The 27,040-nt window shown below is 46.6% G+C and overlaps 1 protein-coding gene across 2 annotated transcripts; it reads right to left on the reverse strand.

The window, feature by feature from the left end:
* Positions 1 to 26,638, reverse strand: TATDN2 (TatD DNase domain containing 2). Of its 2 annotated transcripts, none has more exons than XM_036079874.2 (7): positions 26,234 to 26,638; positions 18,388 to 18,879; positions 8,244 to 9,128; positions 4,329 to 4,456; positions 2,649 to 2,832; positions 2,065 to 2,233; positions 1 to 1,884 (listed from the first exon to the last, which is right to left on the reverse strand). In XM_036079874.2, the coding sequence occupies exons 1-6, from the start codon at positions 26,636 to 26,638 to the stop codon at positions 2,093 to 2,095; spliced, it is 2,235 nt and encodes a 744-aa protein (XP_035935767.1). In that variant the 3' UTR covers positions 1 to 1,884; positions 2,065 to 2,092. The 2 variants fall into 2 exon arrangements, 1 of the variants encoding a protein (XP_035935767.1); XR_013448981.1 differs by lacking the exon at positions 1 to 1,884 and adding an exon at positions 2,357 to 2,454 and having other exon boundaries at positions 2,098 to 2,233.
* Positions 26,639 to 27,040: the final 402 nt, after the last annotated feature.

Below are 27,040 nucleotides of genomic sequence, written 5' to 3' on the forward strand. Positions count from 1 at the left end.
TGGCTGAAGACCAATCACTTTATTTTCAGAAAGAGATGGCCAAAAGGGGCAGGGGGTGGGGGAGATACAGAGGCATTCCGGCAGCACAGCAAACACAATCACGTCAGCCAGCCAAAAATCGAATCAAAAACAATGCCCACTGGCTTTCGCACCCACACAAGTCGTGGTTCACTGTGTGACACACAGAAATGACCATCTTAAATCTAGAGGTGAAAGTATATAGCACCTTGTGCTTTACCTTGGCAGGGAGGCCACACAGGCTCGGGGACATCCACTCAGTCCTCCCCCCGAACCCTCCAGCGCAGGCCCATCCGCTGCTGGTGTGGGCAGTACTGACGTCCGGGGCTCGTGGTGAAGGGGGTGGACAGGCTGCAGTTCGTTGGGGTGACAATAAAGCACTCTGAAACACTCAGTCCTCCGATTCCTCCAAGCAGGAGAACAAGCCCCCGACTCCCCACACTGGCGAACGGGAGGCACAGACAACCCACAGCTGACCCGTGGAAGGTCGAACGTGAATCAGGGCCTACTTCCCAGGCCAATGATGGGTGTACCGGGGCGAGACGGAAATACCAGATAGGAAATATTGAGTCCGTTCCCTTTTCACTTACAAGGCTCAAATGCACCTTCTGAAAACACCTAGAGAAATCCATCATTAAGGGATGGGTCATACGATTTAAGCCTCTGGCCTCCAAGAAACAGACAAGGGACTCAGGGTGTCCTGTCTCACTGTGGGAGCTCTAGGTAAAGGATCCTTTTGGACAAAGTGCAGAGTGTCCTCACACTTAACCCCCGACCATAACCTTCCAGGGCCTATAACAGATACACCAGCAGGGAACAGAACAGAGCTTAAAACTTGATGACCCAACTGCTCAAAAGTCAAAGGAGAGCCTCCCACTTCCAACACGGAGAAAGGACACGGACGAGGCCAAGGCAAGGGAGAGCCCCAGGAGGGGACTGGAAGGCAGACACCGGGCCTGCTTGCTCTGCACAGGCCGGAGACCGGGGCTAAGCAGCCCCGGCAGAGTTTTGAAGAATTAAATTGGTTTACCTCTCAACCTGGGTGGGGCACACAGGGGGCTGTCACATGGGTTGAAACAGAAATATTCTTGGTCCAGTGCTCCAGGGGAATGGGGCAAAAATGGACCAACGGGCAGCTGGGAGCCCCTGACAGCAGAGTAGGAGGTCGCATCTGCTGCAAACTGGACCGTTCTCAGTCTAACACAAGCGAGCTGCAGCCCTGGGGGCACCGGTAAGCAGAAACCCCTTGTCTGGGGTCCTCTTCCTTGAGTCCCCCAGTCTGTCCCATCCCCATCGGCCAGGACTCCCCGGCCACTGAGCGCCCCCAGCCCCTCCATACCACTGGCAGTGGAACGAGCAAGGCCAGCAGCCGAGGTCTTCCTCCCATGCCCAAGCGGAGCTGACGTGCCAATGGGGCAGCCGAACTGAAGACTCGTCCCAGGAAGGTGGGGGAGGACTTCGCGGTGGCAGGACCAGAAACCTCCAAGATGGGGCTCCAGCCAACGTCCCCCAGAGGAGGTTTCCGACTTGAGAGTTCATTTTTAGAACCGAGAACCACCAGGAGCCGAGTTACACACCCACATGTGCTCAGACGAGGAGGAGGGCGTCTGTGAAGACTGCTCAAAACCGCAGGCTGCAGAGCACGGGGATCAGGATTGACAGACGTGCTGTGCCCTCCTTTCGGCCTCTTCCTTCTCCACTGACCGCCCTGGGGGTAACCCTTCACCAGCATCCCGCTCCGCTGCACCCCACCCCACCGACCAGCTCCAAGTAGGCAAACATCCTGTCCTGCTTTTCTTCGTTCCAGTAGGCTCTCCAGACACCTCCTTGACCTGGGACCCATCTTCTGTCAGGCCACTGGTTGTCCTGGAGGGGTGGGAAGAGAAAAGGAAGAAGGTCCCAAACCAAGTTCACTCAAGACAGATCAGGCTTAATGCTCACTCTATGTTCACATTCTCTACAGTAAGAAAATGCAGAGAAACCTATTTTTTCCTGATTTTTATAAAAACCTATAATGTGATTTTTATGACCTTTTTCTAGTCTGACCTTTTTCTCCGGACCGCACCCGCTCTGCTTAAAGATTGTAGAGGCGGCTGGTGTTCTCACGCAGGGTGGCCAAGGTGTGCGCGAGCGGCTTATCTTTGACTCTCGCAATCTCTCGAACTGTATGCAAGGCCAGGCCTGGGTGGGCGTACTGGCAGAGGCTTTTGGGAACCTGGAAGACATCAAGCATTCAGAACATCACTGTGCCTTCTGCGCACAGCCATGACACAGATCCCCCTCCCTGCCCTTCCCCAGCAAGGACCTCTTTGGGGCTGCCCTGTAGAGACCCCTTTACCTGCAGGTGCAGGGAGAGTCCTAGTCATGGGGGGCTCTGGGTGAGCAGGGTCCCACGCTTCCTTGGACTACCCTCTACAGGGTAGGGCTTTGCACTGCCTGGAAGAGAGTGGTTACCCTTCAGCTTCTCAGCCCCCTAGACTTTTGGTTCTGCAGAGCCACAACAAGGAGACATCTACACAGCCAAGGGGGAGACCTGGAAGTCAATGGGGCTCTGGCCCTGCCAACCTTGCAAAGGTGACCGGCCCCCTCCCCACCACCCCCACCTCAGCTCAGCCTGATGACACCCCTACCTGTCGGGGCAGGAAGTAGGGAGCGTCCGTTTCCACGATGATTCTCTCCAGCGGGATCTGCTTCAGAGCATCCCGCGCCTCCCAGGCCGAGGAGTAAGTCAGGACGGCCGTGAAGCCCACAGACATGTTGGGGAAGTGCTTCAGCAAGGGTTCAATGACCGGGTAGCTGCCGGTGAAGCAGTGCCTGGTGGGGGGAGGGGAGGGTTTCCAGGTCAGGACCCCTCTCACAGCGCCCTCTGCAACAGTCCCCAACTCCCCTCTCAAATTCTCTTCTGTGGACAAATTCCCAGAAACACAAAGACTACACCCAAGGGAAGGACTCCACAGGAACCAGACAAGAGCTGGTTCCAACACAGTAAGACCCAAGGTGACTCTTGGTGACTGAAGCTCAGCAGTCAACCCATCAGAGCGCCAAATCCTATACAGGCACTTCAAGTGATCCCCACAGGGAACAAAGAACAATACAGGGCCAGGGTACGCTTCTAACACAAGAGAAGCAGAATTAAAGCCTGTGGCCCCTCCAAGATCACAATTACAATAGGTAAAAATTATGTTTCTGCAGTCAAATGGACTGGAAGGAAACCAAAAAGGGACGATATTAGGGAGTGCGACTACAGGGGAATCTTGTCTGTTTGGTAACTATTCATGTTCTTAGTACACGACATATTGTTAACCAATCTGAAAATGCATGGCTTCCTCCATCCACAACACTTCACTGAGCCATCTAAGCCCTGGTTTACCTGCCCCCATGAGATTTCCTTCAAAGACATCCCAAAACAAAGCCATGAGAAACCAACCAACCCACCCTGAAGAGCCAAGGGACTGTATCTCATCTCTGGTATGCGCTACCAGAGAGGTCATGCTCTCTGCTTGGGCACCTGAAAGGGAGCAGTCTGGCCTGACAGTCCACCGCCTTCTGCTACCCATCAACACTTGGTTTGGGTCCTAGGCTCTCTTTTTTTTTTTTTTTTCAGTTAACCCATCTCACCCATCTTGAAAAAGCCAGCCCAGGCGTCACCTCCTGGCCCCTCTCCAGCAAAGCTAAGCTAATGGCCCCTCTTCTGGCTCCCACAGCACCTTATGCCCACCTAGGCCCTGGGCTCTGCACCAGATGACTCGTCTGCCTCCCACAGCTGCTCCCGGGAGCCCTGAGCCAACACCCATGACAGGCACACAGTAGGAGATCAAGAGTTTACCACACCAAACTTAAGAGCCCCTGGATACAATTAAGATTAAACACATGCTGAATTTTCATGGGGGGAAATGAACTTTCAAATTCAGAAAAGCAAAGAATTTCTTTGTAGGTGCCCTGGAATGATATCTGCGTGCTAAGTCACAACACAGTGGCCTCTCCCCAGATCAAGAGCCCTCATTTCGGAGCACTCAGACTTCATTTTAGCCTGCCACCAGGGATGAGGGTCACGAAAGTCCCCTTCTTGCTCACCGCTGATTTAGGATATTAGCTCAAACCGTATGAAATTGCCATTTTGTTAGTAATAAATGGTCAAAATCAGAAATTTCATATGGTTCAACCTAATACTTAATCTTTAAAGAAGATACTACATCACAAAGACTGAATACTATCATCTCCTCCTCACTGGGTTTTCCTTTTTCCAACTAATGTCCTACACAGAAAGAAGTGCTTGTTTCATTTGTCCACCAAAGCTCCAGCCTTCTAACCTATGGATCTTGTAGTCTGAGGGCACAAATTTTTTCATGATGTTCAGTAGATCTTCGTCAGCTTCTCGGCAGTGGATCACCAAGGGCTTCTTCAGAGACACGGCCAGCTGCAGCTGTCTCTCAAACACCTGGGAGAAGGCAAGAGGACGCCTGTTAGAGCCACGTCAGAAGTCTGTTACAGCCCCACAACGCCCAGGCCAACAGGCACCCCCACTGTCTCCAATTCTGCAGACTATATAATGTATTACAATAATAGCCCACACTTACGGGGTGCTCACTACAGGTAGTGCTCAGAGCACTTTCGGTGTATTACTAACATGATCCTCACAAGCGCCCCAAGGTAGGTTACTGCTGTTAGCCCACCATGCAGGCAAGAAAAAGAGGCTCCAAGAGAGGTCAAGTAATCTGCAGCTGGTAAGCTGGAGCACCACAATTCTAACATGAACCCAGGCACTCCACATGGCAACCACTATGCCATGCTTATGTGGGGTTTCAGGGCAGGGCTCAGGAACATAAAGTTCGACTTACATGTCCTTCCCCTCACTGTCCCCACCTCTACTCCTACTCCCAAAAGGTAATCACCTTCCACACATTTTCCAAAGAGTTGTGTGTGTGTGCGCACACACACGCACACACACACTCACACATTCGCACAATACCTGGGTCTCGGAAGGTGCTCAAATACTTGAAAGAATGGAAATTACATATTTTCTCCAACTTACTTTCTTTACTCAACCAAAATCAGATACCCTTCTAGGTGAATACCTACTGATACGCTACATTCCATTTTTTAACTTTCTTCTTTTTTTTTTTTTAAGATTTTATTTTTAAGTAATCTCTACACCCTACATAGGACTTGAACTCAAAATCCCAAGATCAAGAGTCGCATACTCTACTGACTGAGTAGACTATATTTTTTAAGAAAAAAAAAAAAGGCAAGTCACTAGTAAAATACACATATTGTTAATAATTTAAATGAAAAACGGGCTAGGAAGGCGCCCGGGTGGCTCAGTCATTGAGCATCTGCCTTCAGCTCAGGTCATGAAACCGGGGTCCTGGGATTGAACCCCACATCGGGCTCCCTGCTCAGCGGGAAGCCTGCTTCTCCCTCTCCCACTTCCCCTGCTTTTGTTCCTGCTCCTGCTCTGTCAAATAAATAAATAAAATCTTAAAAAAATGAATAAATTTTTTAAAAAGGGGGGCACTAGGACTTCTTTCCTCTAACAAGTTCAGCTTTAGAAGAACACAAGTATTAATTCATTATAAACAAATGACCTCATCTTAAACTTCATGTTTCCATGAGTAGTTTTCAACTGTGGAATATAATCCATGTTTGCATTTTTAACATCAAATAAAATACTGCCGGTACTTCGAGCCCTGTGACATTCACTTGAGAATGACATTTTCAAGTCTGACGCTTGTGCTACCTCTTCTCCAAAAAGTGACACTGAGCCAGTAACAATTCTGATGTCATTCTTGTTTAACCTGTGTTTTCAACAGAAAGAAAAAGGCCACTGACACCAAAATCTTAGAATGCTTGGTAGAGGCTTTAAGGCTGGGCTAGTTCCAGTATCTACAGCTGGCCGGATCCCCTCCTAGCACACCTGCCCTCCGCAGACCCCTACAGAGGCAGGAGGCTGCCAGAGATTCCATTTTTTTTTCTCTTTTTAAGATTTTATTTATTTATTTATTTATCTGTCAGAGAGAGAGAGAGAGAGAGAGTCCACGAGCAGGGGTTCTGCCCTCCCGCTGCCAGCAATTTCTTTCCTCTGAATCCCCCTTTTCCAGTCCTGAGTCCTATCTCACCAAGCCAGGGGAGAGCCACAGATTTTATTCACCACCCCCTGCGATGACTTCCAGTTCAGTCTGTGGTGCGGCGTGCCCCATGTGCCTCTATATGCAGATCTGATACCCTAACAACTTAATCAAGGAAAAGGTTACTGTGAAATACTCAGCACGTTTCCTGGCACACGGCAGGCATTCCATAAACACCAGCTATACAATTAAATACGAGGCCCTTCCTCCTGCCAGTGGCCTCAGTGCCTCCATTTCTCAACTGTCCTTCTTTCCATACCACACCTGCCTTGAGCCAGAGAAACAAGCCAGGAAAGCTGAATACTAAATATTTTTCCCAGTTTCTTAAAAATCTGTTCACTAGGTCTTCAAATTTAGCTATTTTTCCATTCACTTCTGACTAATAAATGACCACCTCAAGCCAGAAACTCAAGCTTCCTAGTATTAGTAGTGAAAGGGAACTCTGGACAGGCAAGAGGTTGTGTGAATGTGTAAGACGAACCTAATTCTGAACAGAAACACTATTTACACTAGAAACTCATTAGATAAAGTAGAAAACTGGAAACATTCACACAAATAAAATCCCACCTACCTGTCTGAAAGTATATCAAGTCAAAATCATCCTATTCCAAATTTAGTAACCTCAACAGGTCCTAGAGAACTCATCTGGAGATCCTTCTGGGGGTGCCTGGGTGGCTCAGTCGGTTAAGCGTCTGTCTTCGGCTCAGGTCATGATCCCAGGGTCCTGGGATCAGCCGGCATCGGGCTCCCTGCTCAGTGGGGAGCCTCCTTCTCCCTCTCCCTCTACACCTCCCCCCTGTTCGTGCTCTCTCTCTCTCACTCTCTCTCTCAAATAAATAAAAATCTTTTTAAACATAAAATAAAAGAGATCCGAAGATTCCGAAGCATCTGAACACCTGAAATTGTTTCTTACGTAAATTAACTGTTAAGCCTTGCGTGCCTAGTGGGGCGCCTGGGTGGCTCAGTCGTTAAGCGTCTGCCTTCGGCTCAGGTCACGATCCCAGGGTCCTGGGATCGAGCCCCGCATTGGGCTCCCCGCTCCGCGGGAGGCCTGCTTCTCCCTCTCCCACTCCCCCTGCTTGTGTTCCCTCTCTCACTGTGTCTCTGTCAAGTAAATAAATAAAATCTTTAAAAAAAAAAAGAAAAGCCTTGCGTGCCTATTGGTTGCCATGGACAACTGTATGCAAATTGGAATCTCTGTCTCCTAAAGGCATATAAAGATCTAGAGTCTTCTGCTTTGTCAGAAGAGTACCACACATTCTCTGAATTTTCTCTTTGGTCAAGGGAAAATTAAGAAATCTTTGCCTCTAGAAGATTCCCCTCTCTTAATTTACAATTAACCACAGATGCCAGGAGCAATGGGGCCCAGCATCAGTATACAGCAGAGGTTGACCCCACTGGGCTGGGGACAGCGCCAAAGGGAAAGCCAGCTTGCCAAATTCTGTCTGCCCAGGCTGGCATCCATGCACCCGCTCGCCGAGGCCTGGAGCATACTGGGCACACAGACCCAGCCTACCAGGCATCGGCGGAAGACTGCACGCGACAAATTCTAGAACAAAGGCAACCTGGCAGTGTGAGCAGTGACAGGGTGGGAGGGTCGTTCTCCTCGTCCTGCTCCTTCCCAAATCAGAAACTTCCCCTGAAATGCTGGAACCACCCTTCCCCTGCCAAATGTCCATGCTCAAAAAATAGTAGTTGCCGTCGCTGGTGGGATGGGAAATTCTCTTCATTACACAGTTTTATATTTTCCAAATATTCTGCTATGGGCACACTTAACTTTAAAACCAGAATAAAAAATACAGTTTAATTAAACAAACATAAAACTGGTTGTTTCCCAAGAAGGAAGGAAAACAGATGTCTTGCCATCTGTATCATTAGCCGTAAGAGGTCACAGACGAGTAACTGCCCCCCTCTCCTACATAATAAAGAAATAGTTGGTGAAGCATTTGACAAGTGACATCTTGATGGTCTGGACAAGAGCAATTATATTTTTAAGGGTTCTAAATTCTCTAGATCTGAAAGTAGAGAAACCTTTATTGTTAGGTTCAACAACTGACAGAGGAATTGAAACCGTGAGCAAACTAAGGAGAGCCGCATTACCTTGTGCTGTTCCGGGACAGGCGTGGTGCACTTGTACGAGTAATCCAAGCCCATTTCCCCAAATGCCACAGCCTTGGGGTGCCTTAATGCTTGCAAAAGATTTCTCTCTTGACTCTCACTGTAGTAACGTGCAAAATGAGGATGACAGCCAAAGGCTCCCCAAACCAGATCCTCTTTCAACAGCTCCTCCCACAGGCAATCTGTCAGTGTCCGAGGATCACAAAAGTCAGAGATGCAGCCCTGAAACTCCTTAGGGAAGGAGCTGCTATAAATTTTTCTGAACTTGGTAAAGGACCCTTTGAAAGACAACTTGGAATACAGCATGTCCAAGTGACAGTGGGTATCAATGAAACCCTCCTCTAGGCCTGACTCCCGATGGTTCCTTGGCAGGGAGCTAGATGCGTGTCCTCCGCAGGGACGGGGTGGCGCCTCCTCCTGGAGTGCTCTTTTCTCCTTCACCTCTTCTTCTGAGCTTCTGGAGAAACGAAATGAACGAGCGTTCTGGGATCTGCCTTCCTCGGTCACCTCCTGGTCTCTGGAGGTGTTCTGGGAGCTCACTGTAGAGTTAGGGGAATAATCACTCAGGAGGGCCCGGCTGCCCCTCCCTGCCTGCAGTGGGTCGCTGCTGCTGCCGCCGCCCACGGCCGGGTAACCAGGAGGCTTGGCGCTGCTGGTCCAATAGCTGGCGTAGTCACACCACGGGCTACTGTACAAATGAGGCGGGTACATGACATAGTCAGTGGGGAAGGCAGAAGGCTCCAGAACTGTGGAGAGTTTCAGCGAGCTGGGCTCCTCCTGAGAGAATCTGACTGTGGAGACCTCATCCACATCAGACCAGTCACTTCCTGAAGAGGTGTGCTCTATCACCACCTCCCTTTCTTTAGGCTGCAGAAAAGAAAACAAACGATGGGTGAGCCCTCCTGTGTGAAGACGGCCTCTCATGCTCAAGTCATCAGCAGAACATAAACTCCACCTTGTTTTTCTGGCCATGGTGAAGGCTTTGCATTGGCTCATTAGCTTACTTTGTTGCCTGCTTTCCTCATAATTTCTAGAATGTGAGCCAGATTACAGCTATAAGCAGTCGTATGAGGTTCAGGGAATAAACTTGTGACCAAAGTCTTAGAATACCATCCTTAGGGGCGCCCGGGTGGGTCAGTCAGTTGAGCGTTCAACTCTTGATTTCGGCAGGTCATGATCTCAGGGTCGTGGGATGGAGCCCTATGTCATGCTCCGCGCTCAGTGGGGAGTCTGCCTGAGATTCTCTCTCCCTCTGCCCCTCCCCGCCACGCACATGCACTCTTCTCACTCTTTCTAAAGTAAATAAATAAATCTTAAAAAAAAAAAGAGTATCATCCTTAAAGGGGATGCCATACCTGTACTCCCTTTCTGAATGATCCCTTTGGAGAAAAACTGCTCTCACTAGAATACACTGTGTACTGGGGATTTTAGAGAAAGGCAGCACCCAACATATCTCAACTCTAACATGTCTCTAACATTTTAAATGCAAAATCACATAGTCATGGTGAGTTTAAAATGTGTCTGCAAATTCGCTTTACATTACTCCCCATTGAGAGGTGGGGTTGTGAGCCCTCCCCTCCCCCTGAACCTGGGCCAATCTAGTGACTTGCGTGTAGCCAGCAGAACACAGCAGCAGTCTGAACAGCCTTGTGGCTTCCCCCTGGTTCTGTCAGCTTATTCCTCACAGGGAAGCCAACCACCAGGGAAGAGGCCAGACCACCCTGAAGCCCACCATATTCTCGAGAGGTCACCTATAGGTGCCAGCCTCAACTGCCGGCCACGTGAGTGAGCATCTTGCCCATCCTGCCAGGATACTGGAGTTTCAGAAGCATGAGAGTACACCACCCCGACCCCCAAGCAAGACCTGCCCTGTCTAGACCTTCCTGAATTCCTCACTCACAAAATTGAGAGCAAAATAAAACATTTAGTTTAAGCCACTGCTTGGCAATAGTAAATGGATCAACCAGCTATACATTACATTAAATCAATTTAGTCCTGCTAGAACAGAAGTTTTCAAGGTCAGGAATTTTTATTTTCTTCACTCGTGTCTCCCAGACACCTACAACAGTGCCTAGCATACTGTGCTCATAAATATTTGATGATTTAATTTGTAGAATAAATGGGGCAATGACTCCTGAATTTAGCTTCACATCAGAACTAACTGGGGGCTTTTTAAAGCTACCCCACCCTCATCTGTGATATTGTGATTCAACAGGTCCCCAAGGACTCTGTATTTAAGTCCCCATGTCACTTGGATGCAAATCCGGTTTGAGAAATACAGTAAAAACAGGGATCTCAACTCATGCAAAGAAGACTGTTTAAGGGTCCTGGTTTCTTTTGGTTAATGAAACCATCTATACCCACAGGGACCAGATGGCTTGAGCAACAGGCCTTACAAAGCTCTTTTCCTAAAAATATTTGTATAATACAATTCACATAATGAAAAATTCACTACAAAGAAGCATGATGGATAAATTGATTTATCTCCTTAAAATGGGAACATTTTTTGTTTCTACTGCCTATACTAACCTTCCATACCGCTACCTATACTCCAAAAGAAAACAAATATTGGTAACAAAAATGTTAATGAATTATAAACTTCCCATATGATACTTTCCTACTTTAGATTTTCTTCCTGCTACTCCTTTCCTGAATAACAAAAATATCCAAACAAGAATCTTTTCCAAGATGTAAGATAACTTAAATTGCAGCATATTTAAAATTTAATCTGAACTCCTGAAGCTGGTGACAGGCACCTGGGGGATTTACTAACACTAGTAGTTAATTTGAGTATGTTTGAAATTTCCCATAAAAAGTTTTTTAGGGGTGCCTGGCTGGCTCAGTCATTAGAGCATGCAACTCTTGATCTCTGGGTTGCGAATTCAAAACCCACCTTGGGCATAGAGCTCACTTTAAAAAAAAACAACAAAACATTTTGGGGTGCCTGGGTGGCTCAGTCGGTTAATCAACCGACTCAATTTCAACTCAGGTCATGATCTCAGGGACCTGGGATGGAGCCCTGCATCAGGCTCACCGCTCAGTGGGGTGTCTACTTCTCTCCCTCTTTTTCTACCTCCCCCTCCACATGCACGCACTCTCTAAAATAAATAAATCTTTTTTAAAAAAGTTTTTTAAGGGGCGCCTGGGTGGCTCAGTCGTTAAGCGTCTGCCTTCAGCTCGGGTCATGATCCCAGGGTCCTGGGATCGAGCCCCACATCAGGCTCCCTGCTCGGCAGGAAGCCTGCTTCTCCCTCTCCCACTCCCCCTGCTTGTGTTCCCTCTCTCACTGTCTGTCAAATAAATAAAATCTTTAAAAATAAATAAATAAAAAATAAAAATTTTTAAAAGTTAATCTCTAAGGGAGAATAATCCTTCAAAAACTATCTAATTATGGTGGAAATTTCTACTAACCCAGACAACAAAAAAAACGCAGTATTACTAGAGCTTAACAAGTTCGTTTTTTTTTTCCCTTTTTCCAATAAGGCATAGCGGAATCATTACTTTTGTATATGTGCACCTCAAGTTAAAACGATTCTCACATACAGTAACATGCAACTAACATCTTTGCAATACAGCTCTTGGAAATTCTACTTTTTAATAACAAGTTAATCTGATTAAAATTACAAAAAATACCCAAACAGAAACCAAGGTTTTGCCCCCCAAAATAATCCCTCATAAAGGAGGCATCTTTTTAAAGATTTTATTTATTTTAGAGAGAGAGAGAGAGCGAGAGCGAGAGTGCAAGCAGGGGGAGGGACAGAGGGAGAGAGAGAGAGAATCTCAAGCAGACTCCCTGCTGAGTGTGGAGCCTGTGGTGGTAATGGATCCCAGGGCCCCGAGACCACAGCCTGAGCCAAAACCGAGTCGAACACTCAACCAACTGAGCCCTCCAGGTGCCCCAGGAGGCATCATTTTATATTCCAGTTCTTACAAAAGTCTCCTGTATTACAAACAGAGGTTCTTTTATGTGAGGAGGACAAATGACCCCAAACAGACCGCAACCAAACTAACGTTGGATGCTTACAGGAAGGTTCCTTACTTCCCTTTTTCCCTTTTCCATTTTTTAAAAAAGAAGGGGTAGTTGGGGCACCTGGGTGGCTCAGTCAGTTAAGCATCTGCCTTCAGCTCAGGTCATGATCTCAGGGTCCTAGGATCCAGCCCCGCATCTAGCTCCCTGCTGATCAGGGACCCTGCTTCTCTCCCTGCTTGTGCACGCTCTCTCTCTGTCAAATAAATAAATAAAATCTTAAAAAATGGGGGGGGGGGCAGGGTTAGGCAAAGAGACATACCAGATTTAATAATTATTCCTGGGGGATATGACTTCACAATTCCACTGGACTTCATTTTTAACAAATCTTTTAAAGACCACTTTTTGTTTTTTAAATTTCACTTTTAAAAGCAATATAGGGGGTGCCTGGGTGGCTCAGTCAGTTAGGCATCTGCCTTCAGCTTGGGTCATGATCTCAGGATCCTCGGATCAAGCCCCGGGTCCCGCTCCCTGCTCAGCGGGGTCTGCTTCTGCCTCTCCCCCTTACTCCCCACTTGTGCTCATGCTCTCTCAAATAAAAATTAAATAATAAAAATAAAAGGCAATATAGTAGGGGCACCTGAATGGCTCAGTCGGTTAAATGTCTACCTTCGGCTCAGGTCATTATCTCGGGGTCCTGGGATCATCAAGCCCCACATTGAGCTCCCAGCTCAGGGGAGTCTGCTTCTCCTTCTCCCTCTGCCCCTCCCCACCCATGATTTCTCTCTCTCTCAAATAAATAAAATCTTTAAAAAAAAAAAAAAAACAATATGGCTAAGTGGTTACACATAAGGAGACACTGGAAAAATACTTCAGAAACTTATAAAGTGGTATCCAGGTGGAGGAATAGGGTAACACAGGACCAGGCTGGAAAGCTACTTTTCACTAAATAGATTTTTTATTTTCGAACCACGAGAATATTATTTACTCAAAAAGTAACCTGAAAAATAATTGGAAGTTGCTACATGGTAGCAATCCCAAAATACACTTCCAGAAAAAATGAACCACAAAGTGCCTGAGTGTGACAGGAACAGCTATTGGCAACTGGACATAAATTTCCAGGGACAGAATTATACATGGATTCAAAAAGTGCTATATCTCATCAGCGCAATCTTGGCTGCAGAAAACTACAAGACAAATGTCCTTTTTTTACAACGGAAAAATTACACCACAATGGGAGGGGATGAGAATCTACAAGGACTAAGAGACTTGAGATATTTAGAAATTGCCACATACGGCTCTTATTTGGATACTGTTTTAAACAAATTAAAAATATCATGAAACAAACAGGATTATTTAATCAATGACTGGACCATTGATGTTATTAAGGATTCTGTGTGTGTGTGTGTGTGTGTGCATGTGTGTGTGGGGGGTCGAATAAAATTGTAATTACACTTGTTTTTTCCTAAAGATCACTGTATCTCTTAGAGATTCACAATGAAATATTTATGGATGAAATGGTACGGTAATTGGGATTTGCTTCAAAATAATTTGTGGAGAGGGGAACCTGGCTGGCTCAGTCCACAGAACATGTGACTCATCATCTCAGGGTGGTGAGTTCAAGCCCCATGTTGGGTATGGAGCTTACTTTATTAACAAAAAAAAATTTGTGGAGAGAAAAAAAGGTAAGACAAGATTAGCAGTGAATTCATTGTTGAAGATGAGTTGACAGGTGAATGGATAATTTACATAAGTGTTTTAAATTTTCCACAAAAAGTTAAAATTCCAAATCAGAAGAAAGGGTAGATGACGTCCTCTAGTTGCTTCCCAAATTTCTCTATCTTCCAAGGGTACTTGTTTAAAAACACAGATTCCCACGTCCCACCTCAGACCTGAGTCAGATTCTCTCATTCTTATTATCAGGGAAGTTCAGGAAATCATGCTACATGACTCAAAAAGGAACTCCAGGGACAACAAAGACCATGTCAAAGACATGTGAAGTTTCAGTAAAATTATTTAATGAAATGTGAGAGTGGGAAAAATGGCAGAGGGGGGAAAATTATGAATCCAAAAATGCATGTGTAACTAGAAATACATACCATTACAATTATGTCATCTAAGTCCTTGAAAGGCTTATATGGTCAAGATGGCCAAGAAAAGGGTTTTGGATTTTATTCTTTTCTTTTTTTTTTTTTTTAAGATTTTATTTATTTATTTGTCAGAGAGAGAGAACGCGAGTGCACAAGCAGGGGGAAATGGCAGGCAGAGGGAGAAGGCTCCCCGCTGAGCAAGGAGCCTGACGTTGGACTCAATCTCAGGACCCTGGGATCACGACCCAAGCCGAAGGCAGACGCTTTAACTAAGCCACCCAGGCAGCCCTTGGATTTTCTTTTTGAGAAAATGGGACATTACCTATGTTCATGATTGCCTTATGTTCTCACCAATATGGTAAATTTTAAACTTACATTTACTGAAGTCCTACTATACACTTAGGCACTGAGCCAAGTGTTTTCTTTTTCTTTTTTTTTTTTAAAGATTTTATTTATTTATTTGAGAGAGAGAATGAGAGAGAGAGCATGAGAGGGGTGAGGGTCAGAGGGAGAAGCAGACTCCCTGCTGAGCAGGGAGCCCGATGCGGGACTCGATCCCGGGACTCCAGGATCATGACCTGAGCCGAAGGCAGTCGCTTAACCAACTGAGCCACCCAGGCGCCCTGAGCCAAGTGTTTTCATGTATCGTTCAGGGTTCAGCAAACAGAGGCCCACAGGCCAAATCCAACACACTGTCTATTGGTGTAAACAAAATCTCCCTGGAATCCGGTCAGGCCCATTCACTTAAGTCTCTGTTTTCATGCTACTCAGCAGAGCTGAACAGTTACAACAGAGGCCACAAAGTCTACAATATTATCTGGCCCTTTACAGAATAAGTGTGCTGATCCCTGTATTTGTTTAACCATAGTAAGATTTCAACTGTGACTTTTTACACAGAAGAAACTGGGGCTCAAAGAGGTTAAGTGGCTTTCTCATGATCACAGTTCAGGTGGCCAGGATTTGAACCCAAACTATCTGATCCCAGCATGCAGTGCTTACCTACCATATCATGCTGCCTCCAAATATATACTTAAAGACAATCTAAATGTCCAGCCTGACAAATAGGAGTTCAGGTGTGTAAGTTTGGAAAGTTCATCCATACAAGGGGAATTCTAGGCAGCCCAACAAGATCATGATCAACATCAGACAGGAAACGCACCCATCATCGAGTTAGCAGAAAAAGTAGGTTACAACACCTACTGTTCTTGGGATTTCCAGTTAAATATAGCCTATGTAGTTTTTGTCCTTCCTATCAAAAAAACCCTTTGAAAATTATAGGAAATGAGGGCGGCTCAGTTAAGCGTCCAACTCTTGATTTCGGCTCAGGTCATGATCTCAGGGTCGTGACACTGAGCCCCACACCGGGCATGGCTTAAGATTCTCTCTCTCCCTCTGCCCTGTCCCCCGACCCCCTGTGCATATGCTCTCAAAAAAAAAAAAAGAGGGGTGCCTGGGTGGCTCAGTCATTAAGCGTCTGCCTTTGGCTCAGGTCATGATCCCAGGGTCCTGGGATCTAGCCCCACATCGGGCTCCCTGCTCAGCAGAAAGCCTGCTTCTCCCTCTCCCACTCCCCCTGCTTGTGTTCCCTCTCTCGCTGTCTCTCTCTCTGTCAATTAATTGATTAAATCTTTAAAAAAAAAGAAAATTATAGGAAATGACTTGTAAAGGCATAAACCTACAAAGAGAAAGCATAAAGAAAAAACGGCAAAACAAATTAAATAAAAATCAGCTGCTAGAAAAGAGACAGATGAACAGTTATTGGATAAGCAGACCACAGATGGCCAAAACCTAAGCCTGCAATGAGAAAAACCCAGAAACATGTTGAGTCACAGCACAGGACCCCCAAAAGACTCAGGAATTGGAGGTACCAGACCTCTGAAAAGGTGAAGCTGAAGATGAAAACAGGAGAATGAGTTGGAAATCTGTGAAGTTAGGTCCTGAGATCCCTGCTCCCATCCTGTGCAGATACATCTGCCTTCCCCCCATCCAGCAAAAGACTAAGGTTCATGCTTGAAAAAGTTGAGCCAAGGAGCCTATGGAATAATCAGGAACAACAGACACACAATCAAGGGTGAGGGACCATCACATATTGGACAGTGAGAACCCAGGTCCCTCCCTCAACTTGACTCTCAGAACAGCACCAGCCAGATGTGTGCCTCCTAGGTGGGGGAGTGGAGCATTTCTCCCAGGGACACTGAGCAGCCTCTGAAGATGAAGCCACAGATCCAGTTGGGGTCCCCACAAAATCACCCAGTGTTGTCACCCTATGTTGAAGCCAGCAGTTGGTAAGCCCATCCACACACTTAGAACTTCCAACCAGCTTTTGAAAGTTCCATCTTTAAATATGAATGGACAGCCAACACATTCCAGGAGAGCCCTACCATAAAAGATAGAAACCGGGGTGCCTGGGTGGCTCAGTCGTTAAGCGTCTGCCTTCGGCTCAAGTCATGATCTCAGGGTCCTGGGATCGAGCCCCACATCAGGCTCCCTGCTGAGCAGGGAGCCTGCTTCTCCCTCTGCCTCTCCCCCTGCTTGTGTTCCTGCTCTCGTTCTCTCTGTCAAATAAATAAATAAATCTTTAAAAAAAAATAAAACATAGAAACCAAAATACTTAGAAAAAAAAGAAAAAAATCAGAAGGAAACTCAGAGAAAAAGTAGTGCAAAAAAGAGACGAAAACTTCAAAACAAACCTATAATATTCTCAGAGACCAGAGAAGGCACGATAACCTCAAAACAATAGGATACTCTAAAAAAGGAATACTCAAAACATCAGTGTTCTTAGAAATTAAGTATGTCAAAAATGAAAAAAGTATGTATTATTATATACACTCAATTACTTAGAAAGCAAAAATGAAAGTAAACAGGAAAAATGGGAACTCTAAGGATCAGCAGGATTACTTATTTTAACAATATTGAGGAGAGTTTTATGGCACTAGCAGTCTGAGGATGAATTAGTGATAGGTACAGAGAAAACTAAAGGAAAAAAACAAGGCAACGATGATCTCCAAGGAACATAAACTTTTGTACGAGAGGAAATGTGATCAGAGTATACTACGTGACTCCGCTATGAACGTGGTGATAATAAATCTTCAATTGATTTAGCCAAAAACTGTATGACAACAACACAGGGAGCTGCTAAAAGGAGAGGTCACAGGTTCGTGGGTATGGTGCCAAAGTTAGCGTGGAGAACTGAATTCTCACCTTCTAAGTAAGCAGTCCACAGAGGTCTACAACTGGAAAATCAATACACAGTGCAGGATTACTTAGAAATACGGAGGTAAGTACTAGAAGAAAGAGCTGAAGAGATTCAAGGAGCTGCCACTAAGAGTCATAAGTAAATATAAGCAGAGATGGGTACAACAGAGGAATGCCTTCCCCCCCCAGTTATAAACTATGTTAAAAATTGCTATTTTCCCTCCAATACCATTCTTTCCTTCAAGAGCAGTAAGAGTGATTTGGGTATAAGTCTCCCAGATGAAAGTTAATGTTCCAGACTCCCTTGCAGCTAGGTGTTGGCCAGGTTTCTAGATTCTTGTCAATAGCTAAAAGCAAAAATGATGTGGATTTCTGAGTCAAGCTCTTAAAAGGGAAGAAGTGTACTTTCCTCTTCTCTTTTCCTCTTTCTACTGCCTGGAATGTCAAGGTAACATCCTCAGGGTCCTATCAGAGCAGCCACTCAGACCACAGATGGAGACTAGGCTGATGCAGCAGAGCATCAAGACAGATGGCACCAGGGTCCCCAACACCGTGCAGCCCTCCTCCTCAAGCCAAACTTCTATTTTCTTTAAGCCACTGTTATTTTGGCCTTTGTTAGGGCAGGCAAATGTATATCCTAACAAACATATAAATCCTAAATTCAAAAAAAAAAGAGAGAGAGAGAGATAGCACTGAATTGAGATTTTTTAGTAACTCTGAAAGGTATTTTAGAAAAGAACCATCAGTTGGTCCTGGAGTCCTTGGTAAGTAAAGTGCTGCTTTTAATGAGTAACACTCAGGATCAAACTAGAAAGACCAAATACTTATCATCAAGAGAACTAAAAACCCCATGCCTGGTATAAGCTCTACTCACCTTCTGGCTTTCTAAATGAGAGTCGGAGTCATCCAAAAACTCGAGGGCTGGAGAGTGCTTGTCAATGACTGTCCTTCGGTCACCAGCTGTCTCCTCGATGGGTTTCTCCTGAGGGTCTATCACCACTCTCCTGTCGCAGAAACTGCTCCTCTCTGGCACAGCCTTTTCATCCTCTGCTTTCACCTCCGGGGCTGACTCTTTCCCTTTCTGAGGAGACACAGTGACACTCCTGGTTGGCCCTTCTCCGCAGCTGGGACGCTCTCCTCTGTTCGGCATTGCCCTCGTGGCAGCCTCTCCCTTCCTTTTTGGCATCGACTTTCCCAGGATGCCCTGGATAGCCTTCAGGTAGATCACCGTAGAGCCCTGGTCTCGAAATCGATCCCTCTTCCTTTTTTGCACCTTGTTTGGTTCCTCATTTGTATCATTTTGACCCTCCGCTTCAGCTGCAAATTCAGAGTTCGTGGAGTTACGAGAACTATCTTTTGAATCAACCTGGAAGCGGGGAGGAAAAAAAAAATCTCAGTTCGTGAAACGGTTATCCGAAGGGCGATTACATATAGGAAGCACTCAGCAAATTATAAATCAGTGGCTGCTGCACCAATCACAGGGAAGGTGACAGTGGCTAAGACGAAGATTCTCTCCCGGAGGGTTCCATCCCACCCCACTGAGAAGTGCCACTGTGAAAGGGCCTGAATTGCTGCCATTTTATTATTCACTTTCTCATGCTCATCAGGTAATACCCTCACACTGCAGCAGGCAGGAATGAACGGAGAAATGAACAGTCTAGTAACACTGAACTGTAAGCTCCCTGAGGCCAAGGACTACCACACACTTGGGAACACACACAGGCAAAAGAGCAGCTCAAAACTTCAGCACTAAAAGGGTCTCTAGAAACCAGCTAACACAATCCCACATCTAAGAGTCCAGGAGATCCAAGGGCCCAGGGAGGAGTAGACTCCAATCTCCCAAGTCCTGAGAGCAGAGTGCACGCCTTATTGAAGTTCTCTGCCAACTCCTTCCCCCAAATCGAAACCTCGGTGCCGGAAGGCGTCTGGTCTCCCAGAGAATGCAGGAGGGTCAGTCCAGAGACTGTAACTACCCCCTGACTCCTAATCATCTCCTCATAAACACAGGTGAAGTCTCAGCCCCATCCTTCCTTCCCCTGAGCACTTACGCATTCCAGGAGCTAGACTATTTGTTTTCAATGTTAATTTACTGTGAAACTCAGATCCAATCCAATCCCAGCCTGGGGTAAGAATGCTCCACAAATCTATCCCTAGAATCATCTTGAAAGCAGTGAAGTCCAAACCTCCCCAGCTATGACCCAGACTGACCATTATCCCAAGGCCTTCTTCAGTCCCTACAACTTGCACTTCTAATTCATTTGTATTAAATCCCTCTCAAATATACAGAGAAAGAACTCCACACTAAGCTTGCTGATCTTTTTTCTCTACCGAGGAAAAGTAGTCTACTCCAAGAGATGTCCATCAATAAGGGAGTGGTTACACAAAGAGTTTTATGCTCTTATTTTATAGACTTCTCATATAATTTGAATTTTTTCCAAGAAGTACATACTATCTTTGTTTTTAAAAAAGCCTTTTGAAATATGTAAATCTAGACAGTAGTATGGCATAGTATTTTTTACCAGAAGTACTCAAATTGTTGGCAGCTACTAACTTTGATGAGATGGACAGGAAAGGTGGCTTTTACCTTACATTTTGAACCTCTCCTAATTTTCTAACATGGTGGACATTTTTTAAAAATGTCTACAGGGATTATCCGGGAAAGGAGATAAGCCTCTTTTTTTAATACCTTTCCCTATGAAGAAAATCTAATAAACATTAAAAGCAAACTTGAAGGGGCGTCTGGGTGGCTCAGTCATTGGTGTCTGCCTTCGGCTCAGGTCATGATCCCGGGGTCCTGGGATCGAGTCCCGCATTGGGCTCCCTGCTCAGCGGAGAGCCTGCTTCTCCCTCCCCCACTTCCCTGCTTGTGTTCCGTCTCTCGCTGTCTCTCTGTCAAAAAATAAATAAAATCTTTAAAAAAAAAAAAAAAACCTGAAGATTCCCCGGGCACGCCCTATGGGACACAGCCACAACGTCTCAGCCTGCTTCCCCGCGGCCTGCTTCTCTCACTACTGCCAACCACCCGCCATCCTCAGGCATCCCCATTGTACCGTCACGGGCAAACCTAATTCCCTTTGCTTGTGACACCCTTGCCTCCGTCTCATTTTACACTTGATAAACTCCTATTCATCCTTTAAGGCCCCAAACCCCTTCTTTGACTTCTCTACCTCTGCCTGTGGGACCAGCTACCCCTCTCCTTGCCCTCCCACCCCCGCCCCAGGCCGGGTAGAGGACAACATGGGAAGATGAGGTTGACAACAAACGGAGGAGCCCCTGCACCTTCTGAAGGGTCACAGCTCCTCACTTCAAACCAACTGCTGCCGCTTGCAAGTACAGACCCAGAGTTATGGATTCCAGTTTTTCAGATAAAACAAGAAATCTCAAATTGAATTCATTTTTCCATTCAGCCAGCCATGTTTTGTGGAGCACTTACTATATGCCAGCAGGCCCTGTTCTGAATCTGCGGGTTTAGCATCCAATGAAACATAAAAATACCTGCTTCCTGGACCTTCTATTCTAGGTGGTGAGGGAAAGGAAAACCAGAAGAAAGGCAACATATGTATTTTGGAGAGTGAAAAGTGCCAGAGAGAAAAAGAACACAGGAAAAGGGAGTAGAAAGTGGGGAAGCAGAAGAGGGTCACTCAAGTCTCCAGTTCAAGGTAGAGGTGTGGACCGGAGGCATATATTTTTAATGTGAAATCTCCAAAATATTAAATACTTTGAGGACCTAGTGGGCCACATTCAGCCTATGGACCACCAGTTTGCCAACCCTGGTAGTGAAGACCAGGACTGCACCTGTCGGAGAAAAAAGGGTTAGAATTAGAATAACATACCTTATGTTTTCCTTTTTTTTTTTTTTTAAGATTTTACTTATTTGACAGAGAGACAGAGAGAGAGAGGGAGGGAGGGAGGGAGGGAAAAGCAGACTCCCCGCGGAGCAGGGACCCAGACATGGGGCTCCATCTCAGGACGCTGGGATCATGACCTGAGCTGAAGGCAGATGCTTAACCAACTGGGCCACCCAGGCGCCCCCATACCTTATGTTTTCATGTGGCCTTACAATTCCCAGAGCTGCCATGGCTGTCATCCCTCTTGTAGAGAGAGGGGAACTGCCACATGGCGTGTAAGTGGCAGAACCAGGAGGCAAACTCAAGCTCCCCCTAATATCCTGGAAACCAAGGGAGAATAGCGAAAATACGAAAATTGAGCAACAGTAGCAAAGGCTGCGATGTCAAAGACCATGAGGACCTGAAATGGATCCAGGTCACCCAAGATCTTCAGAAGTGGAGAGGAGGCTATAAAGGTAAAGACAAGGCCTGAAGTTCAACAGAAGAGACAAACCACCTGGCTTCAAACAGGAGCGATTTCGTTTTGCTGGCGCTGCTGCGTGCTGAATTATGCACCTCTGAAGGCAGGAGGCAACGACTCAGTGGAGATGCTGTTGCAGCGCTCGGCGCCGCCAGCCTGCACGATTTCAACAGTTCGTACCCAGCTCCCTGCCTACTCCCTCCCATCCTTTCTCTGCAGTGTGCCAGAGGAGCTCTAAAATCTGCCAACACCACACCTCTGCTAAAACCCTTCAGTGCTTCTGCATTTGCCCACAGGAAACTTCGCCAACTCCTGGGCCTGACTTCAGAAGCCGTTCACAGGCTGGACCCCAGGCTTCTTTTCCAGCATCCTCTCCCACCTTTGTCCATACACCCAGGTGCCTGGGAATGAAGAAGGGCGGCTGGAGAAAAGGGAAGTGAGGACCTTCAGGAACCATGCGTCTCCCAAGTGCTTCAGACCAGCAGCATTTCCTGACACTTTGGACACACATTGTTCCGTTGCCTGAAATGTCCTCTCCTCCTCCTCGTCTGTCAAGAGAACTCTAACAGCACCTCTTCTGTGAGGACTTTCTCAACATTAGTCACTCATTCCTCTGACCCTTGGTACTTCAAATGCCCGTTACAGCACTCCACACGATGCTTGGTGATGAAGGACTTTTCAGTGCCTCAACCATGCCTTCCTCTCCGCACCTCTAACTCCTAGCATGGACTTCCACCCAAGCACCGGACATCTGCTGGGTGAAGCCGCAGGAACCAGGATCACACAGGAAAGCTCTGTCATTCGAGAGCCAAGACACACAATGGCTTCTTGTGTCTGGGCCTGTACCACCCTGCAGAGAGCTCCTCAAGGGGGAGGATCTTGCCCTCTTCGTCTCTCCACCCCTCACGCTAACACTAGCCTGGGACAGAACAGGGGCTCAGAGGGTCGCAGAGCTAAGAATGCAGGCTTTGAAGTCCCACTGATCTGGGGTAGCACAGCTTTGCCACATACAAGCTAGATGGCCTTGGTCAAGTTACTTAACATTTCTGAGTCTCCTTTCCCAGCGCCTACACATACTAGGTGCTCAAATATTTGTTAACCGATATGTAAATATTTGTTAACGGACACGTAAAGATAATACTGCCTATTTCATAAGACTCTCAGGATTATGTGAGAGCTTATGGGTCAAACACTGAGAATTCTATTTGATGAAAGTCTATCACATCATAAATGCTCCAATTTTCCCTTCCAGTCTTTCTTCCCTAAAGTGAATATAGGAATGAAGAAGGTCATACTTAAGACTAATAATATAAGGTAGGTGAAGGTGCTCACAACAGACAAATTTAATCTTTCTCTACAGAAGAAACAAAGATCATCAGCTACCATTAGAATCTGAGAAAACCTCTCAAACAACTGTCCTAGAGGAAATAAGGAACAAACAGTAAGAGGCTGGCCAGCAGCAATCTCTAGTAAATCCAAATTGCCCAGTCTAGCTATGGTCTGAATGGGTCCCCCCAAAATTCATATGTTGAAATCTAACCCCAAGAAGGTGGTATTAGGTCCTTTGGGAAGTGATTAGGTCATGAACGTGAAGCCCTCATGAATGTGACTAGTGCTCTTATCTACAAGTCCCCAAGAGAGCTCCCCTGCCCCCCTCTGCCATGTGAGGACAGAAGGAGAAATCTACAAACCAGAAAAGGGCCCTCATTTGACCATGCTGGCCCCCTGATCTCAGACTTCCAGGCTCCAAAACTATAAGAAATAAATTTCTATTATTTATAAGCTACCCAGTCTGTGGCATTGTTACCAAAGCCAGAACATTCCCCTCTGAATATTCTGTGACCTGGCCGAGACCTCTGTGCTGAAGGTGGGGAGGAGACAGATAATGGGGGACCCACACACAAAGCCAAGTGTTTACCCCTCAAAATTTACAGAGCAAATGCAGAACAGGTAGATAGGTGGGTAAAAGTAGGAATGAGGGGACCTTAGAAGGACCAAGGGGGAGAACATTCTGTTTTTGTGAGTGCCACTGGGCTGTGATTGCTGACAGTACTCAGGACTTACTAGAAAAACAAGCTGGACATGACTGCAGAGTATGAGGGGAAGAGGTGCAGACTGAGAATAAGAAAGGCATTTTGTAATTCATCAAGATGAGTCAAGTACTGTACCTTGTTTTCAAACTAACACTAAAGGGCAGAGCCCTTAGCAGTGCTAGAGAAGGACAATTTGAATTAATAATATCAACATCCCCATATTCTATCCTCACTCAATATGAGTGATCTTTCAAAAATGCACATCTGCCTTCCCTGTGTATAGAACTCTACATAACTCTTTAATGGCTTGGAGTAAAATCCAAATTCCCTTGGCTACTAAAGCCCCATTGCAATCGGCCCCCTACCTAGCTCTCTAGTCTCCATTCTGGGCTCTTATGCTCCACACACCACATCATGAGGCAGTCTTGTGACTTCTCAAGCCCGCCCACCAGGATGTGTTCCCCTTAGAAGCAGTCTCACGGCTCCACAATCCAACAGAGTACTTGACACCCAGTAACCCTCAAGAGCTTACTGACTAAAAGCAAGGCACTAACCCCACAACCTCTGACACAGGACTGGACTACTCACTGCTCCATGCTTAACCATTTAAATTGATTTTGGCAAAAAACACCCCTTAGGCCTAAATAAGATAAAGATGGGCCCATGATAGAATTAGACCCACCTGGATTAAAGGCTATTCCTTCAAATCTTGGTTCCTGGTCTGCAGGTCACCCTGAGCCAGGGATGCAGTACACCTGGAAGACTAGGCAGATTCCTACCCTTCTTGGAAGGCTTCATTCTATCTCTAATTGTCACTGAAGTCAAATGTAATCAATCGAGATTATTTCATGCTGTGCCCAAATCAAGTGGAAAAACTGTATCAAGAAGGGTTAATGACAAGATTAAATTGTATGGGCAAAGCCCCATATTTACTTGATTTACCTGTGAGTCATATTCAATATGTATTTTTATGCTAAAGACAAAGCTTTTGAAATCACTGTTAAAAAAAAAAAAAATCCAGGGGCGCCTGGGTGGCTCAATCAGTTAAACGTCAGCCTTCAGCTCAGGTCATGATCCCAGGGTCCAGGGATTGAGGCCCACGTTGGGCTCCCTGCTCCGCAAGGAGTCTGCTTCTCCCTCTGCCCCTCATCCCGATCGTGCTCTCTCTCTCTAAAATAAATAAATAAAATCTTTGAGAAAAAAAAAAACGATGTGCCATAAAGAGTTCTGTGAGGTCCACGGTGAGAACACTTGGAGCACTTCACCTAAGAGTTCCCCAGGATAAACAGCCAAGGACAGCCTAGTTTCTCAGCTCCACATAATTTAACCACGCAGAAGTTTAGAGACATGTTCCTTAGTGCCTTTTTTCACTGCTTTTGTAAGATCACTTTATCTGAAGGCAGCCCATCTCACCCAACTAAGACTTTCCCTCCACTCTTCCTCATACAAAACTCCTCACCTCTTAAGGCCCAGAGCTCCAAACCCGGAATACAAACTAAGAGGGCAGTGATCTGTTTTGTTACCTGAGAATCCCAAGCAACTAGAACTCTCCTGGAATGATCTAGGCCCTCAGTAAATATTTGTTCAAAATAGGAGACTGAAAAAGGGGATGAAGCTCACACTTGGGCCGGCAACGTTAGCTAGTACTCTCTCACCGGGAAAACAGCCAACTATGAGAGATGAATTGCATTTGCTTCTATTTCTCACAGACTCATGTTCAACTTTCCCTCACTGGGAAAATTTTATCCTTTTTTAAGTTCACATAAAACGAAACAGTGGAGGAAATGTACCTCCTCTGAGAAACCCTCCTGCATGTTCCCAATGGGGAACTAAATGTTTAAGCTCCAAAACAAACTCTACGCTACCCACCAAGCAAAACCCCAAGGTGCTAGAAACTGTAACTTCAGTAAAAAGCTACACCAAGAACCAAATTCTTATTCTCAGTTCTGTGACTCAGATAAGTTCAAAGTACAAGGGCTCAATTCCTTAAATTTACAACTGAAATAAATAGGTCTGTGTCTCCTGAGCAGGCAATGCACCTTCTACGGCGGTTATCCTCCAGCCTGGTTGGCTGCACATTACAATTTACTGGAGGAGCATTTACAAATCTAGAAACCCAGACCACACCCCAGCCCAATTAAATGGGAATGAGAAGCAGGCACAAACCTCCCAAGTAGTTTTAAAGTGCTGCCAAGTTTGAAAACTACCTCTCTATGGCACTGTAGGCCACCCCCCTTGGTCCGCCGGGTTTGTGATAAGCAGACCTCTGGGAAGACCCCAAAGATCTTGAAGGACACGACCCTTTTTAGTCTCCTTCCACCAACAGCTCAAGCCACGTGGAAGGGGCTTCACCGATTCCAAGGCGTCGCAGCCACCTACCTTAAGGCTGCAGGCTTCCTCCTCTAGAGAAGCCATTTCTTCTGGAGAGGGGTTGACAGGGCGAAGAGGGGATCCCTCTGACGAAAGGAATCCCCGTGTGCTCCGAATCAGGCAGCCTTTGGCGGCAGCCCCGCCCACACCTGCGCCGGAAGAATGCGAGGAGGAGGAGGAATTTCTGCGGCAGGATGAGCCCCGGGGCAACCTCGGCGTGCAGGCCACATCGTCCTCCTTCTGGACTTTCAGGCGCTTGGGGCTGCTGGTCCCTCCTGAACGCGACGCAGAGCTAGGAGCTGGCCGGCTGGAGGGGGCCACATCACTGGGCTCCCGGAGGCAGCTGCGCTTACGGGGACACCCTTCTGAAGTGCTGCTCCAGTGGTACTTGACCTTGCGCCGCTCCGACGCCATGGGCACCTGCAAGGTAAAGAGGGGGCCTGGATTCCAACACCAGCCCTCTTCAGACTCCCGCCACCCTGGGTCCCCTGGGGGAGGGTAAGCCAGAAGGTCAGAGTCAGGGGCCTCACTGACCTTTCCCCCTTCTTTCCACTGCCCATCACAGTTCTCAAGGTTTCGGAGATGCCAACGCGCTTCGCCTTAGTCAAAACGATCCGAGATTTACTAAGGGCGTCGGTTTGGTTTCCAAACCCACAACGTGCTTCCGCGATCACCAAGCGCTTCAGTTTGCACAGCGCTCCTAGGGAGATGTCAAAGCGCTTCCGGGATTACAAAGCGCTTCGATTTAGTTTGCAATACAGAGCCCTTCGGGGATGTCAAAGCGCTTCAAAAGACTACAAGGCGCTTTAGAGTCCA

The sequence above is a fragment of the Halichoerus grypus genome, chromosome 1, assembly GCF_964656455.1.
Source record: "Halichoerus grypus chromosome 1, mHalGry1.hap1.1, whole genome shotgun sequence".
In the NCBI taxonomy this organism is placed as follows: Eukaryota; Metazoa; Chordata; class Mammalia; order Carnivora; family Phocidae; genus Halichoerus; species Halichoerus grypus.

Excerpts from the sequence above, each read along its gene's own strand:
- TATDN2 (XM_036079874.2), bottom strand. The coding sequence starts at position 26,638 with ATGGCGTCGGAGCGGCGCAAGGTCAAGTACCACTGGAGCAGCACTTCA. Across the intron at positions 9,129-18,387 it reads CTCATTTAGAAAGCCAGAAG|CCTAAAGAAAGGGAGGTGGT; the intron begins GTGAGTAGAGCT and ends TCTTTTCTGCAG. Across the intron at positions 2,833-4,328 it reads TCAGACTACAAGATCCATAG|GCACTGCTTCACCGGCAGCT; the intron begins GTTAGAAGGCTG and ends TCCCCCCACCAG.